The sequence below is a fragment of the Delphinus delphis genome, chromosome 1 (genome assembly GCF_949987515.2).
Source record: "Delphinus delphis chromosome 1, mDelDel1.2, whole genome shotgun sequence".
Classification (NCBI taxonomy): domain Eukaryota; kingdom Metazoa; phylum Chordata; class Mammalia; order Artiodactyla; family Delphinidae; genus Delphinus; species Delphinus delphis.
This window is the reverse complement of record NC_082683.1, coordinates 160,642,523-160,658,138: the sequence shown is the minus strand read 5'-3', so window position 1 is coordinate 160,658,138 and position 15,616 is coordinate 160,642,523. Positions and strand designations below refer to the sequence as shown.

General features: G+C 33.1%; 1 protein-coding gene across 4 annotated transcripts in view; it reads right to left on the bottom strand.

The window, feature by feature from the left end:
* CDC42BPA (CDC42 binding protein kinase alpha) overlaps positions 1–15,616 on the bottom strand; it is a 326,273-nt gene that overhangs the window by 108,680 nt on the left and 201,977 nt on the right. For 3 of the 4 annotated variants that reach the window (XM_059997253.2, XM_059997227.2, XM_059997237.2), the window contains exons 12-14: positions 14,051–14,184; positions 4,179–4,421; positions 3,816–3,926 (exon numbers count right to left, since the gene is read on the bottom strand). In XM_059997253.2, the coding sequence (XP_059853236.1) occupies positions 3,816–3,926; positions 4,179–4,421; positions 14,051–14,184 (488 nt within the window). The remainder of the gene's footprint in view (positions 1–3,815; positions 3,927–4,178; positions 4,422–14,050; positions 14,185–15,616) is intronic. The other variant, XM_059997245.2, reaches the window with a different exon arrangement.

Genomic DNA, 15,616 nt, shown 5'->3' with positions numbered 1-15,616 from the left:
AGCAATTTTTCAATAACAGTTCAGGTCTCCCTACACTGGTACTGATTTCCTACAAGGGTTCCTGATCTCATAAGCTGTGATTCTCTTTATTTGTCTGTCACTCTCTCCAGTTTGGAGGACAGCAGTTGGTTCTGTGATATTACTTCCCTTACAGATCTAAGAAGAGTTGTTGATTTTTCAATTTGTTCAGCTTTTTACTTCTTGTTAGAACAAAGTGGTGACTTCTGAAGTTCTTATATACTGGATTGGAAACTGGTAGTATTCTTTGGAGTTATTAAATATAGGATCCTGTGATCTGCAAATAGAGACAGTTTTACTTCTTCTTTTCCAGTTTGGATGCCTTCTATTTCCTTTTCTTATCTAATTCCTCTGGCTAGAACCGCCAGCATAATGTTAATTGCAGTGGTGAAAATGGGCATCTTTGTCTCATTCTTAAACTCAGGGAAAAAATTTTCAGTCATTCACCATTGAGTATGATGTTAGCTATGGGTTTTTCATAAATGTCTTTGATCATGTTGAGTATATTCCCTTCTATTCCTAGTTTTCTGAGAGTTTTTATCATGAAAGGATGTTGAATTTTGTGAAATGACTTATGTGCATCAATTAAGATGATCATGCAGTTCCCCCCTCCCTTTGGTTCTTTCAATGTGATGTATTAAATTGATGTATTTTCTTACATTCAACCACCCTTGCATTCCTGGGATAGACCCCACTTTGCCATGGTTTATAATCCTTTTAATATGGCTTTGGATTTGGTTTGCTGGTGTTTTGTTGAGAATTCATACGTCTATATTCGTTAGGAATACTGGTCTATAATTTTCTTTTCTTGTGATATTATTCATATGGCTTTGGTATTATGGCAATGCTGGCCTATGGAATGAGTTAGGAAGTGTTCCCTATTCTTGTATTCTGTGGAAGAGTTTAAGAAGAATTGGTGTTAATTCTTCCTTAAAAGTTTGGTTCAGTTCACTAGTGAAGCTTGGTCCTGGGCTTTTCTTTGTCAGGAGGTTCTTATTACCAATTCAATCTCTTTGCCTGTTGTAAGTCTGTTGAGACTTTCTATTTTGTCTTGCATTTAGGTAATTTGTGTGCTTCTCGATCTGTCCATTTCATCTAGATTATTTACTTTGTTGGCATAGAGTTGTTCATAGTATTCTCTTATAATCCTTTTGCTTTCTGATGATAGGTATTAATATCCACTTTCATTTCTGATGTTATTTGTTTCCTCCCTTCCTCCCTCTCTCTGTCAGTCTAGCTAAAGGTTTGTCAATTTTGTTGATCTCTCAAAGAATGAACTTTGGTTTCATTCCCTTTATTATTATTATTCTGTTCTCATTTTATTGAACACTGCTCTAATCCTTATTATTTTCTTCCATCTGCTAGCTTTGTTTCCTTTGCTCTTCTTTTTCTAGTTCTGTAAGATATAAAGTTAGGTATTTTCTAATTTCCCTTGTGATTTCTTCATTGACCCACTGGTTGGTTAAGAGTGTCTTATTTCATTTCCACATATTTTTTTAACATTCCAGTTTTCCTTATGCTATTGATTTCTAGCTTCATTCCATTGTGATTGGAGTGGATACTTTGTGTGATCTCAATCTTTTTACATTTATTGAGATTTATTTTGTGGCCTAACATCTGGTCTATCCTGGAGAATGTATCAATTGCACTTGAGAAGAATATGTATTCTGCTGTTGTTGGGTGGAGGGTTCTATATATGTATCTGTTAGTTCTAGTTGGTTATACTGTTGATCAAGACATCTATATGCTTATTTATCTTCTGTCTATATGTTCTATCCATTTTTTGGAAGTGGGGTACTTAAAGTTTCTAACTTTTATTCAAGAACTTTTTTTCTCTTCAATTCTATTGAAGAGTATTCTTAATGAAGTAAAGATTCCTACAACCTTTTAAAGGGGCCAAAATAAGTTTCAAAATTTACATGTGTATACCTTTAAATCAAGAAATTCCACTTTTAGAAAATATCTTAAAGAAATGGTAGTATGATAATAATAATAGCTAACAGTTATTGAGCCTTTACTTTGTGCCAGGCCATGGGCTAAGCATTTTAAATGCATTAACTAATTTATTGGGTAGTTTAATTATTATCCCAAATTTCCCAAATCTGTAAATGACACAAGAGATTATGAGTGTCTGATATGTAGGTAAACACATGTGACTCAGAGTTTTCAATGAGCAGTGTTTGTTACAGAAAAAAATAAAAATCAAACTAGTGGACAGAATGGTACTAAGAATTAGAAAACCTGGGTTTAAACTGTACTCTATCATTTAAGACTATAAAATCCTAAACTCATCTGAGTTTCGCTTTCCTCAAATGCAAATAATCTCTAAGATTTCCTCCAGTTTGCACTTTGTGATTCTTGTGCTTACCAAAATCACCTAAGATAGTGCTGGAAACAAAGTAGTCCCTGACTGAAAGTTATTTGAGACGGTAATGTAATGACTTCTACACACTAATCCTGCTCTAGAAGCATAGGTTATTTATAGAAGAAACATAACTATTTTGGAAAGCTAACCAAGACTGTGCAATCATGATCAATCAAAACAAAACAAATAATATACCAGTCTATGTTTTCAATAAGCTAAGTCACAGTTTAGGTGGGGAGACATTTTGTGAATAAATAATTATAATAAGAGCTATTGTAAAGTTATTAACAAAATTCTATAGCAGCAGAGAATAAGGAATATTTAGACTTCCTGAGATGACATTCAACTTCATTCTTATATTTGCTGGATGAATAAAATACTAGACTAGGCACGCAAGGAGTGTGTGGAGGTGGTGGCTGGCAGACAATGCAGAGGAATTGGGATATGCAAAGGGTAGAGTCAAGAAAAGGCAGACATCATATTCAGATTATAATTTAGTGTTATAGAAATACGAAGTCAATTAATCCTAATTCTCTCACTTTGACATATATAATATTATTACTATAGCTAATAGTTACTGACCACTTATGATGTGGCAGCTTACATACATGTATATGTACTCCTTACATGATACCAATGAGATAGGGTTTTACAAATGAGAAATTAAGGTCCAAAGAGATTAAATGTTTTGTCCAGCGATACACAGCTGGTAACTGATGAGGCTGGGCTTTAAAAGCAGATAGTCCAACTCTAGAGCTGGCACAAAGATTTCCCTTGCTAAGCACTTCTGCTGAGATGTTTAAATCCAGGCCAATTATCATCTCATCCCACTTAACAGAAGTATCTGCAAAGCTACCTCTGAGCCTCTCCTAAGTCACTTAACAAGACAGAGGATCTGGACATCTAACCCTGCCTCCCATGAGATTACCAATATATCTTGTCAAGGTATGCAGCCCTTCATAATTTTTTTTTTTTTTTTTTTTTTTTTTTTGCAGTACGCCAGCCTCTCACTGTTGTGGCCTCTCCTGTTGCGGAGCACAGGCTCCGGACGTGCAGGCTCAGCGGCCATGGCTCACGGGCCCAGCCGCTCTGCGGCATGTGGGATCTTCCCGGACCGGGCACGAACCCGTGTCCCCTGCATCGGCAGGCGGACTCTCAAACACTGCGCCACCAGGGAAGCCCCCTTCATAAATATTTTAACTCCTTCCTGAAAGATTTCTTCTCCCCACTAAATACAGCCGCCTTCCCTTTCCTTACAGCATGATTAAGAAGTCTATACCAGCTTCCTATTGATAAGAATGAGAAATAAGAATACTATGTTTGAAGGATAGCTAGTTTTTACTCTACACCAAAAAGAGAACATAACATAGTCCTGTTAAGCAGAAAGAGGAGAAAATTAATTCAACTTCATAAATATGAAATCAAACGATACCTTCAGTCCCTCTAATTCATTTTGCAGTTGCTTAGAATAGTGCTCGCTCTGTTCGCGCAATTTCCTGTCTTTAGATGCTTCAGCAGCTACAGCTTCTGTACGAACTTCCAGCTTTAAAATAAAATGATAAAAGCAGATTTCATGGTTATAATTGTTTCTCCAATAAAATGTCTCCCCATGGGAATTTACCTTGCAATAGATAGATAACTCAAATGTTGAAATTCATATTAAATATTATTACCAAACTAAAAAAAAAAAACTCTTTTCAAAAATTAAAGAATGAAATATATATTATTTCACTAGTCTGAAAAAGCAGCTTTAATCACTACCCCATGGGCACTACAAATTTGCCTGACTACTAACCTCTTTTTTGGCTCTTTCTGTTCTGCGCAGTTCTTGCCTTAAGCTTTCAACTTTTTGCATCACCAGGTCCACCTCTTCTTCCTTATCTCGGACATGGCGAGCAAGTTTCTGTTTTTGGGTGTGCAATTCTGTTAGCCGCTCATTGATCTCCATGAATTCCTGCATGGCCAGTTTCCTCTGACAGTGTGCGTCTTTCAGCTCTTTGGATTGGTTTTTTAATCGCTCACTAGCCTGGACTAGTTCCTACAGTTTCGTAAAAAGAATATAAGTTACCAATTCTGCACCCTAGGGACCAAATTTGGCCATCAAAATATTTATCATGAAGTCAAGAAGAGCCAAAATTATTCACCTCAGAACAAAATTAAAAGAAATGAACTACTTTTGAACAGATACTAGGAGCATGGTGCTCTGTTCATATTCTCAATTCCTTATGCTAACATGCTAACTGCAAAGGAACAACTGATTTAACCTTCCAGTACCTTAGTTTCAATAAACAAATAAACAAATAAAGGTATAGGAATACAAGATACAATGGTAAAGATAAAGATTTTGTGAAATTTAACGGATATCTGTGAGATTTTTAAAAATTATATCAAATGATTACAAATGATAAAAACAAGCGCTGTATTTGATGTGGAGACTAACTCTTGGGCCAGCAGCAAAGAGAAAAGCTAATTAAAGTGAGAAACTTAGAAGGAGCTGAAGTAGACTTGGGTCAGCAGAACCACTTGTCTCCCAGCAAAAGGAAATGCAACCTTCTTTGAGGAAGAGTCTCAATGATATCTATTTTTTTTTTAAGAGCATACACATATGAGCTCACAACAATAGATTTCCCAAACACCCAAAGGACAAACAACCACAAGCAAACATTACAAACAATAAAAATAAACCCCAATGGTATTTGGATATTAGAACTATCAGATACTGATAAGACTGCTATACATGAAATGTTTGAAGAAATAAAAGGAAATCATAAAAATAGGAAAATGACAAAAGACTATTTAAAATGATGAGGCAAAAAGACTATGAAAAACTGTTTATAAAACATTGTATAGAGCTTTAGAAATGAAAAAATGTAAGTATTAACATTAAAAACATGAATCTACCAATACAGAAAGCTCTACCTTTATGAAGAAAAATAAGAAGAAATTCAAACCCAGAAATTTTAAAAAATAAAGTATATAACATTAAATAAAAATAAAAAAATAGAAATCGGAGGGAAAAAACACAAATCACCTATTCCCCATCCTCAAAAAGGAAATAAAAAGATAATTAGAGCAGACATCTAAGAAGTAACAATAGTAACAGGAGGACATATTTTTTAAGAGATAATAATTAAAATTGTACACACAGAAAAATTACTTTTGAAGTATGAGGCTACTTTTGAAGTATGAGGCTACAAAATAATGAGATTCTTACAAACACAAATTGACAGAGCTTACCACAACCAGATCTGAACTTAAAGGAACCTCTAAATATTTATTTCAGGAAAATGAAAAATGATTTTAGAAGGAAGATCTAATGAAAGAGAAGTGGAGGGCTAAGAAATTGGTAAACATAAATATAAATGTAAGCAAACTTGTATATAAGATTGTATTATTGTCTCATTTGTACAGTAAACAAAAAGGACATAACTAACATATTGGTCCAAAAAAGCACAGTAGTTGGGAAGAAGCAATAGAGTTAAAGGTCCTCAAAGTGTTTGGGAGCAACAGTTTAAGATACTGGGTTGGCCAAAAGGTTCATTCGGTTTTTCCCGTAAGACGGCTCTAGTAGTGCTTAGCTGTCTTTAACCTCATTCGAAACAATTTTGTTAGATTTTCTTGTGACACCTGTCATAACAGTATACATTAAAAAAAAAAAACTTAACAAAACTGGTGAATTTTTGTGTAGCCATTTTAATACTTAAGATGGAAGAAAAAAGCAACATTTTCAGCATATTATGTTTTATTATTTCAAGAAAGGTAAAAACTCAACTGAAACACAAAAGGAAGATTTGTGCAGTGTATGGAGAAGGTGCTGTGATTGACTGAACGTGTCAAAAGTGGTTTGCGAGGTTTCATGCTGGAGATTTCTTGCTGGACGATGCTCCACAGTCAGGTAGACCAGTTGAAGTTGATAGTGATCAAATCGAGACATTAACTGAGAACAATCAATGTTATACCACGCAGGAGATAGTCGACATACTCAAAATATCCAAATTAAGCGATGAAAATCATTTGCACCAGCTTGGTTATGTCCATCGCTTTGATGTTTGTGTTCAACATAAGTTAAGCGAAAAAAACCTTCCTGACCGTATTTCTGCCTGCGATTCTCTACTTAAACGTAACGAAAACATACCGTTTTTAAAGCAAATTGTGATGGGTGATGAAAAGTGGATACTGTACAACAATGCGGAAAAGAAGAAATCGTGGGGCAAGTGAAATGAACCACCACCAACCACACCAAAGGATGGGCTTCATCCAAAGAAGATGATGTTGTGTATATGGTGGGATTGGAAGGGAGTCCTCTATTATGAGCTCCTTCCGGAAAACCAAACAATTAACTCCAACAAGTACTGCTCCCATTAGAGCAACTGAAAGCAGCACTCAACAAAAAGCATCTGGAATTAGTCACCGAAACCGCATAACCTTCCATCAGGGTAACACAAGACCGCATGTTTCTTTGATGACCAGGCAAAAACTGTTACAGCTTGGCTGGGTAGTCTAATTCATCTGCCGTATTCACCAGACATTGCACCTTCAGATTTCCATTTATCTCAGTCTTCACAAAATTCTCTTAATGGAAAAAATTTCAGTTCCCTGGAAGACTGTAAAAGGCATCCGGAACAGTTCTTTGCCCAAAAAGATAAAAAGTTTTGGGAAGATGGAATTATGAAGTTGCCTGAAAAATGGCAGAAGGTAGTGGGACAAAAGGTTGAATACGTTGTTCAATAAAGTTCTTGGTGAAAATGAAAAATAAGTCTTTTATTTTTACTTTAAAACCGAAGGCACTTTTTGGCCAACCCAATATTAAATTTAAAAAAAAGATATTAAATTTAGACTTTGTTAAATATGCACGATAAAATTCAATACTACTAGAAACTGCTAGAATGAGTAGTGAGCAAAACGAGAACAAGAAAACAAAAACCTCAATTAAAAATCAAGAAAAATATTTTCAAGATGAAAAGAATTCTGGAGATTGGTTTCACAACAATGTGATGTACCTTACACTACTCAATTATACACATAAAAATGATTAGGATAGAAATTTTATGTTATATATATTTTGCCACAATTTTAAAAAAGAGCAAACTCAGCCATAAAAAGAATGAAATAATGCCATTTGTAGCAACATGGGTGGACCCAGAGACTGTCATACTAAGTGAAGTAAGTCAGACAGAGAAGGACATATGTCATATGATATTGCTTATATGTGGGATCTAAAAAAATGGTACAAATGCACTTATTTACAAAACAGAAACAGAGTTACAGATGTAGAAAACAATCTTATGGTTACCAGCGGGGAAGTGGGGAGGGATAAGTGGGAGATTGGGATTGACATACACACACTACTATATATAAAATAGAAAACTAATAAGGACCTACTGTATAACACAGGGAACTCTGGTCAATACTCTCTAATGATCTATATGGGAAAAGAATCTAAAAAAGAGTGGATATTTGTATACGTATAACTGATTCACTTTGCTGTATAGCACTAAGTAATGCAACATTGCAAATCAACTTTACTCCAATTAAAAAAAAAAGAGTGAGAAAGGAGATAAAGATAAGCATAGAAAATGCATGACAAACAGAAAACAAAAAGTGGTAAAAACATGTCCATATAGATTAGTAATCAAAATAAGTATAAAAGGAGTAAGTTCACCAGTTAAATGCAGTTTGTTATACCAAATTATGAAATAAAATCTAGACTTAAATAGAAAAAGCATCATTATAGCAATGATAAAATTCTATTCACTAAATTCCACTCTAAATTTTTGTGCATTCCATAAGATAGACTCAAAATATATTAGAAAAAAAATTGCTAGAACTTCACAGAAAAACTGGTGAATACATCATCATGAGAAAATCCAATTTCTCAATCATTAATAGATAAACCAAGCAGTTAAAAAAATAGTGAATATAAAGAAGATTTGAAAAGCTCAATTAATAACCTTCCTGTATATTTAGAAGCTTGCATCCAACACTGGGAAACACATTCTTCTTAAGCATATATTGAATATTTAAAAATGAAAAGGTCTAGATCATGCCGTAATTCTCAGTAGATTTCAAAGAACAGATATCATACAGATCAAATTCTTTAATAATATTACCATTAAAATAGAAATAAAAAATAACAAGGCTAAATTCCATAATAACTCACAGATCAAGGAGAAAAATCATAAAGTGTATTAAAATATTTAGAACTAAAAAAATTTTAAATACAGAAAACAATAAAAATGTTTAGTAAAGACTAAAACTTGGGGATGCAGTAAAAGGTATTGTATATACATTGGGGGAAATTTATAGCCTGAAATACTTACACTGAAACTAAAAAAAAGTTGAAATTCAATGAAATTCCACATAAAAAGTTAAGAGAGAACAACGTATTAACCGCTTCTGCCAATATGAGATGATAATAAAGAACATAAATTAATGAAAAGGAAACATGAGAATAATGAAGATCAACAAAGCCAAAAGCTTGTTCTTTGATCTCACTAAATATCTGGTGAGGTCAAACAAGGGATCAAGAATAAATGCACAAAGAAATAAAATGAAGAAAGAAGGAGAGGTTATAACTACAAATCTAGGAGAAATCAAAAAAGGTAAAAGGATGCAATGAAAAATTTTATGCCAGTAAACTTTTCAACTTAAGAAATGAACAAATTCCTATAAAAATAAATTTAGCAAAACTGTTTCAAGAAGAAATAGAATGCCTGAATAGTCCTATAACAATTAAAGTAACTAAACCAATAGCTAAAAAAAATTCCCCATCCCCCCCAAGTGGGAAAAAAAATCTCCAGACTCAGATGGTTTTACAGATGATTCCTCCAATGTGTTTCAAGGAACAAAACATTCTTCTTTTACAAACTTCTCTAGAGAACAGAAAAAGAGGCAGTGCTACTCAGCTAACTCTATAAGACCAGTATAATCTTGATACTAAAGGAAAAAAAAAAAAGAGAAAAAAAAAGCCAATCTCATTGAAGAAAACAAATAAAAAGTCCTAAAAAAACCCAAAGACATTATTAGCAAATCAGGTCAGTGATATATAAAGTGGGTAAACGTGAACTCTGGAACTCAACTCCCTGTGTTGAAATTCCAGTTCCCCCACTTTCTAGCCCTATGATCTTGAGCAAATGTACCTAACTTCTCTGTGTGGGATCTCACCATTTATAAAATAAAAACACTACTACCACTGCTGCTGCTGCTGCTGCTGCTACTACGAATACGTAAATCACAGGGTTCTTTAAAAGATTAAATGAGCTAATAAATGTAAAGCACTTAAAACAGTACTATTAGAACAGATGCAACATAACTGTTACCTATATTATCATATTAATATTTAGGAGACAATACATGGGCAATTCAGTTTTAACCCAGAAAAGTAAAAATGGTTTAACGTTAGAAAAAGTTTATAACTGTAAGTCATCAAACCAATTTATTTTTATTTATTTTTGGCTGAGTTGGGTCTTTGTTGCTGTGCCCAGGCTTTCTCTAGTTGAAGCGAGTGGGGGCTACTCTTCGTTGAGGTGCATGGGCTTCTCATTGCGGTGGCTTCTTTTGTTGCGGAGCATGGGCTCTAGGCGCGCGGGCTTCAGTAGTTGTGGCTCACGGGCTCTAGAGCACAGGCTCAGCAGTTGTGGCACAGGGGCTAAGGTGCTCCGTGGCATGTGGGATCTTCCCGGGCCAGGGCTCGAACCCGTGTCCACTGCATTGGCAGGCAGATTCTTAACCACTGCGCCACCACAGAAGCCCCAAACCAATTTATTAAAGGAGAACAATCATATAATTCCATCAATAGATATTAACAAATTTCTAGAAATTTGTTGCAATACTGTGCAAAAAAAGCACATTTAATAAAGTCAATACCCATTTTTGATAAAAATGATTAGCAAAATAGGAATAGAAGATAATTTTCTTAACCTGATAAAAAGTATTTACCAAAAACTTACAGAAAACATTATTATTTTCTTAGAAATCAGGAATAAGATAGGGATGCCTGCTATCATCACTTCTATTGAATGTTTTTGAGGTCCTAGCTTATACAGTAAGACAAAGAAAGAAAGAAAAGTAAAAAAAAAAAAAAAAACCAAAAGACAAAGAAAAAAACCTATCATTATTTCATAAAACCTCAAAGAATCTCAAATATATTATTACAATTAATAAGAGTTTAGCAATGTTCCTAGAACAGAATCAGTAAGAAAGTATAATTTTCAAGGAACCATTTAAAATATGAAAACTTACAATCATAAATTTAAGGAAAGGCAAAACAAGACCTGTATAGAATTTTATGGAGAAACATTTTAAAATACTTTAACGATACAGAGTGACATACTATGTTTGTGGATAAAAAGACTGTGGGACTGCAGAGAAAATAATTTTATGTTTTTGTACAGTTAGGCCTTTCTAAGCAAATTTTACTGAAACTTGGAACATGAGTTAAAAGCAAGCCTTGTAAAGTAATTTATGACTAATTTAGATACGTAGTGAGAAAACTCCAAAGAGATTTAACTCCTGGACTTATGTGTTTACATTTCAAGGAGGGTTGGAGAGAGAGATAAGAGCCTGTACCAAGGAGAAAATCTCTTTATAGAGCTGGAGACTTGGACACATCTTTCCACTGGAGTGACTTATTTCTATTCCAAAGAGTCCTAGATCCTTCTCTTAAGGTTTCCAAGGAGACCCGCAGAAAGGTGGGTAGAGATAGAGGGGAAGCAGGAAGCATCTGCCTCTCCTCTATGTAAACACCCTGATTCACTATTTTGGGGCTCTTTCTCTACCATACAGTCTCCATATGTGTAGGGTTTTATCCAACCAGCTCTCATTGTGTTGCCCTAAAGGGTAAGAACGGGCATGCAGGAAAGCCACCTGGTTTATGTCTTGTTTTGCTTTTCTGAATGTAAATCGTAATAATCTTTCCTTGCTCTTGAAATCTTGTGTGCATTTAGAATGATATTAATAAACATGGATAAGAACGTAAAGACTCAATGTTATAATGATGTCAATTCTCTTGAAATTGCTCTATGGATTTAATGCAATTTTAATCAAAATCCCATCACAGTTTTCAAGGAATAGAGAGTTGAGATATAGACCCATGCATAAATGGAAATTTAATATATGACAGAGGTGACACTGCTCATCACTAAGGGAAGGAGGGCCTATTTAGTAAATGAACAACTGGCTAGCCATATGGGAAAAAGTGAAATTGGATCCTTATATGATACACAAAAATAAATTTCTGATGCATTAAAAATTTAAATATGAAAACCAAACTTAAAAACTTCCAAGATAAAAATTTAGGAGAATTGTTTTTTACCTCAGATTTCTTACATAAGCCAGCAAATGCAATAATCTTAAAAATGAAGATTGATAAATTTGACTACATTAAGACTAAAAACTTTTGTTAGTCAAAAGCTCCCATAAACAAAATGAAAAGACAAGCCACTACCTGGGAGATATCTGTAACATACATAATCGATAAAAGATTAGCATGTCCAGAAAATTCTTACAAACCAATAAGGAAAAGACAAACAACCCAACAGAAAAATGTATAAAGTATATTAAGAAGCATTTCACAAAAGAAGAAATATAAATGATAAATGGACATGTGTGAGGATACTCAGCCTCATCAGTAATTAGAGAATGCAGATTAAGACCATACTAAAACATCATTTTAGACCTAAAATGTCAACTTAGATTAGGTTGGCCAAAAATAATATATCTAGTAATATAAAGTACTGTTGAATATAAAAACTCCTGTACACTATCGGTAGGAGTATAAACTGGTAAAAGCAGTGGAAAATGATTTGACATCATCATAAAAAATACAATATTTCCATTGCGTATGAACCAATTATTCTATTCGTGTTTGTGTGTGTGTGTGTATGTGTCTGGATATATGTTCAAGAATGATCATAGCAGCATCATGTATAGTAGCTATTAATTATAAGCAACCTAAATGTCTGCAAACAAAAAATCAGATAAGTAAATTGTGGGTGCTGACATAATGGTGTATTTTATAGCAACTAAATAAATGATCAACAGCTATACAGACAAATCTTAGAAACAACGTTGAGTGAAAAAAGCAAATTGCAAAAGATTGCATATACCATTTTACAAAGCTCAAAAAAAGCCAACACTAATATACTGTTTAGAGATACACTAATATGTGATAAAATTTTTTTAAGTAAGGGAATGATTAACATAAAATTCAGAACAGTGATTACCATTGTCAGGGAAGTGATGAGAAAGGAATAGGAAATGACTACCCAGGGCTATGTCACAAAATAGGTAACGCTCTATTTCTTAAGTTGGATGTTTGGTTCATTTTATTATTTGCGTCAAAACTTATATAATGGTACATTTATTTTTTATATGCATCAAATGAAAAAAATCTTGAAAAGAATATCTGCTGCCTGTAGGATATCAGGCAAATCATTTAAAATTCTTTATCAATATGATGTGTTTCATTTCAGTACTACTCTCTTCTCAAAATATACTGAAAGGATTTTTAATATTAAAACTTATTAAAAATTGGCCAAGTACCTGTTACTATAAATCTAGATATCAGATGCTCATCCTTATTATGTTAACCAAGTTTGGCTGAGTAATCCTACCTTTAAATACATAATAGTAACTATTAATATAATATTATTAAAACAAATAGGATATCTGTTATAAATTCCAAATATTATTAAATTGACCATGAATATAAATGAATCTGTACAAAACACTGCTTGAAAGCGCATCAAGAAAAAAGTAAAAATACACTAATCTAATTCACTTTGACCTTCATAGATTTCTCTGCTAATCTTTTTGATTAGCTTCATCGGCAAAAGGTTATTTGTTTTATTTTTAATTACCTCCATTTCTTTACAGGCAGCAAGACTTATAAGTCTTCCCCAGAAGGACTTCATCTGTTTTATCAATGAATTATATACAACATCATTGAATACAATTTATACTATGCCATAAACCACTCATTTCTTTTTTGCATTGGCTAGTATTAATTCCAACATTCTAAAATTTGTTAATGAAAGGCAAAGTACACACAGCATATCATTTATGTAAAGTATTTTTCTCTAGTGCTCGAATATTATATATCCTATTGGACTGTGTTACTGTGTCCTAGCTATTAACAAATTTTGTTGATGTTTATAGTAATATTTACGTGTTCACAAAGTTCTTATGAAAGTAACTTCAGCTTATTCATCCATGCTTTGAAAGATAAACTGACATCTAAAAAAATGATTAAAGAATTAAAGAAATTTTCTATCATAATCTTTAAAGAATGCTCATATTAGCAAGTCACAATGAAAATATGCCTGTATTTTTCATTCTTCCATAGACACTAAACAGATTTTTACTATTCTCTCACTTCTTCATAATATTTCTTTTTCAATAACATTTACTTTTAATCAAGTCCTTTGATTATTAACTCTCCAAAAGAACAAAAGATTCTGAACTTTGAAGCCTTGAAAATTTAGAAGTTTCTTCATAACTAGCCATTCATCAAATGTCATACACCAAAATAATTCTTAAATTTTTAAACCATCTTTTTACAAAGTATACTATATATTATTGTAATTCCTTATGAATGCTTTCAGTATACAAATTAAACAAGATTAAGAATTCAGAAAAGGCTTTAACAATCTATCTATGTATTTTTACCTTATTTAATTCTTCCCTTTCTTGCTGTAATGTTTTGATTTGTTTTTCATAAGCCTTGATTTGTCTAAAAGCATCATCTAGTTCTCGCCTCACAGAATTAGCTTCTTCAAGTTGCTGTTCCAAGTGACTTGATTCTAAAAACAGGAAACAATGTTTCTTTTACTATTTGCATAAAAATAAATACTCAAAACCAAGGTTTAAAGCAACTAAATTTTAAAAAATAAAGTATTTTGAAACTGGTATTCAGCTTATCAACACCACATGCCACTGACTCATGAAAATTAAGTGCTTATCAGTTCACTGTAAAGATGGTTTATAGGTAATGCCAGGATGAAGAACAAATTTTAAGTGCAAAGTTTTGCACAGAATTTATGTGCAAAAATGCCTTCATATCTATTAGGAAAAAAAGACCATAATTCCAAAAAACAGTATCTTCAGAACCAATTGAAAACTTAAAACTAACAAAAAAGAACACGACCAATCAAACAAAATAGATAACTTTTCCTCTACTGTTAGTTAGCATTCTTCTGCTGATATTACTCAAATTATTGTATGATGATGGTTTTGCTTGTAACGTTGTGGTTCCAGATCACCCCGCCTGGTTTCACTAGTGGTGATTTGAAGAATAAACTCTGATTTCTAAAAGCAAATATTTGAAATAGGCTCAGGGAGTTGAGTAACTTGCCTAAGGTCACATTGCTAAATGAGTATCAGAGCTAACTACAGCCCACCAGTCTTACATCAACCTCTCCAACTTAAAAAGTAATGTAATCAAGTGATGTATAACATTATAAGTTCAGAAGAGTTATTATAAAATAAAATAAAATTATTAATCTTAACATATGCTTAAATAAAATTTAATAAATGGATATGAAATATCCCTGGCATCAAAAGTAAATTAGCAAATTAAAGAACTGAAGCCAGTGAAAACAGAGAAATCTAAACACATTCATTGTTAATTTTGTTCTGGATATTTTCTATTCTTTACAGCCTTGTTACTCTTGAGTGTCATCCCCAGAGAAGTAGCATTAGCATCCTCTGGGAGCTTGTCAGAAATGCAGATCCTCAGGCCCCACCCCAGACCTAATGAATCAGAATCTATATTTTAACAAGATCCTCAGGTGGCTCATTCGCAAATTAAAGGCTGGGAACAAATGCACAGAGCATTGCACACTGTTGAGTTTGATGCTTTCAATAAATGAAGAAGTGTTTATAATACGTTAGTTCTATTGAAAAGAGCATTTCATTTGTATAGACAAGTCCTGTAGTCAAGAAGTAACTTAAATGTATCCATGTATTACACACCAACTGGTTCTAGATTCCTTAAATAAAATAATTTACTAATATTCAGTGCCCTAAACTTACAGATTTATTAAAAGCTTATTTATATTAGGTATTAGTTTTTAGCAATTTTGAAAATATCTGCAAAGTTGCATTTAATCAGTTTTCATTTTGTCTTAATAGTATGTGTTAAGTGTTTTCCTTGAAGAACAATAAAAAAGTATCAATGGATGTTTAATCTTAAGGATCACAGGGTATTTAGTCTTATATTCAGAAAATTACATC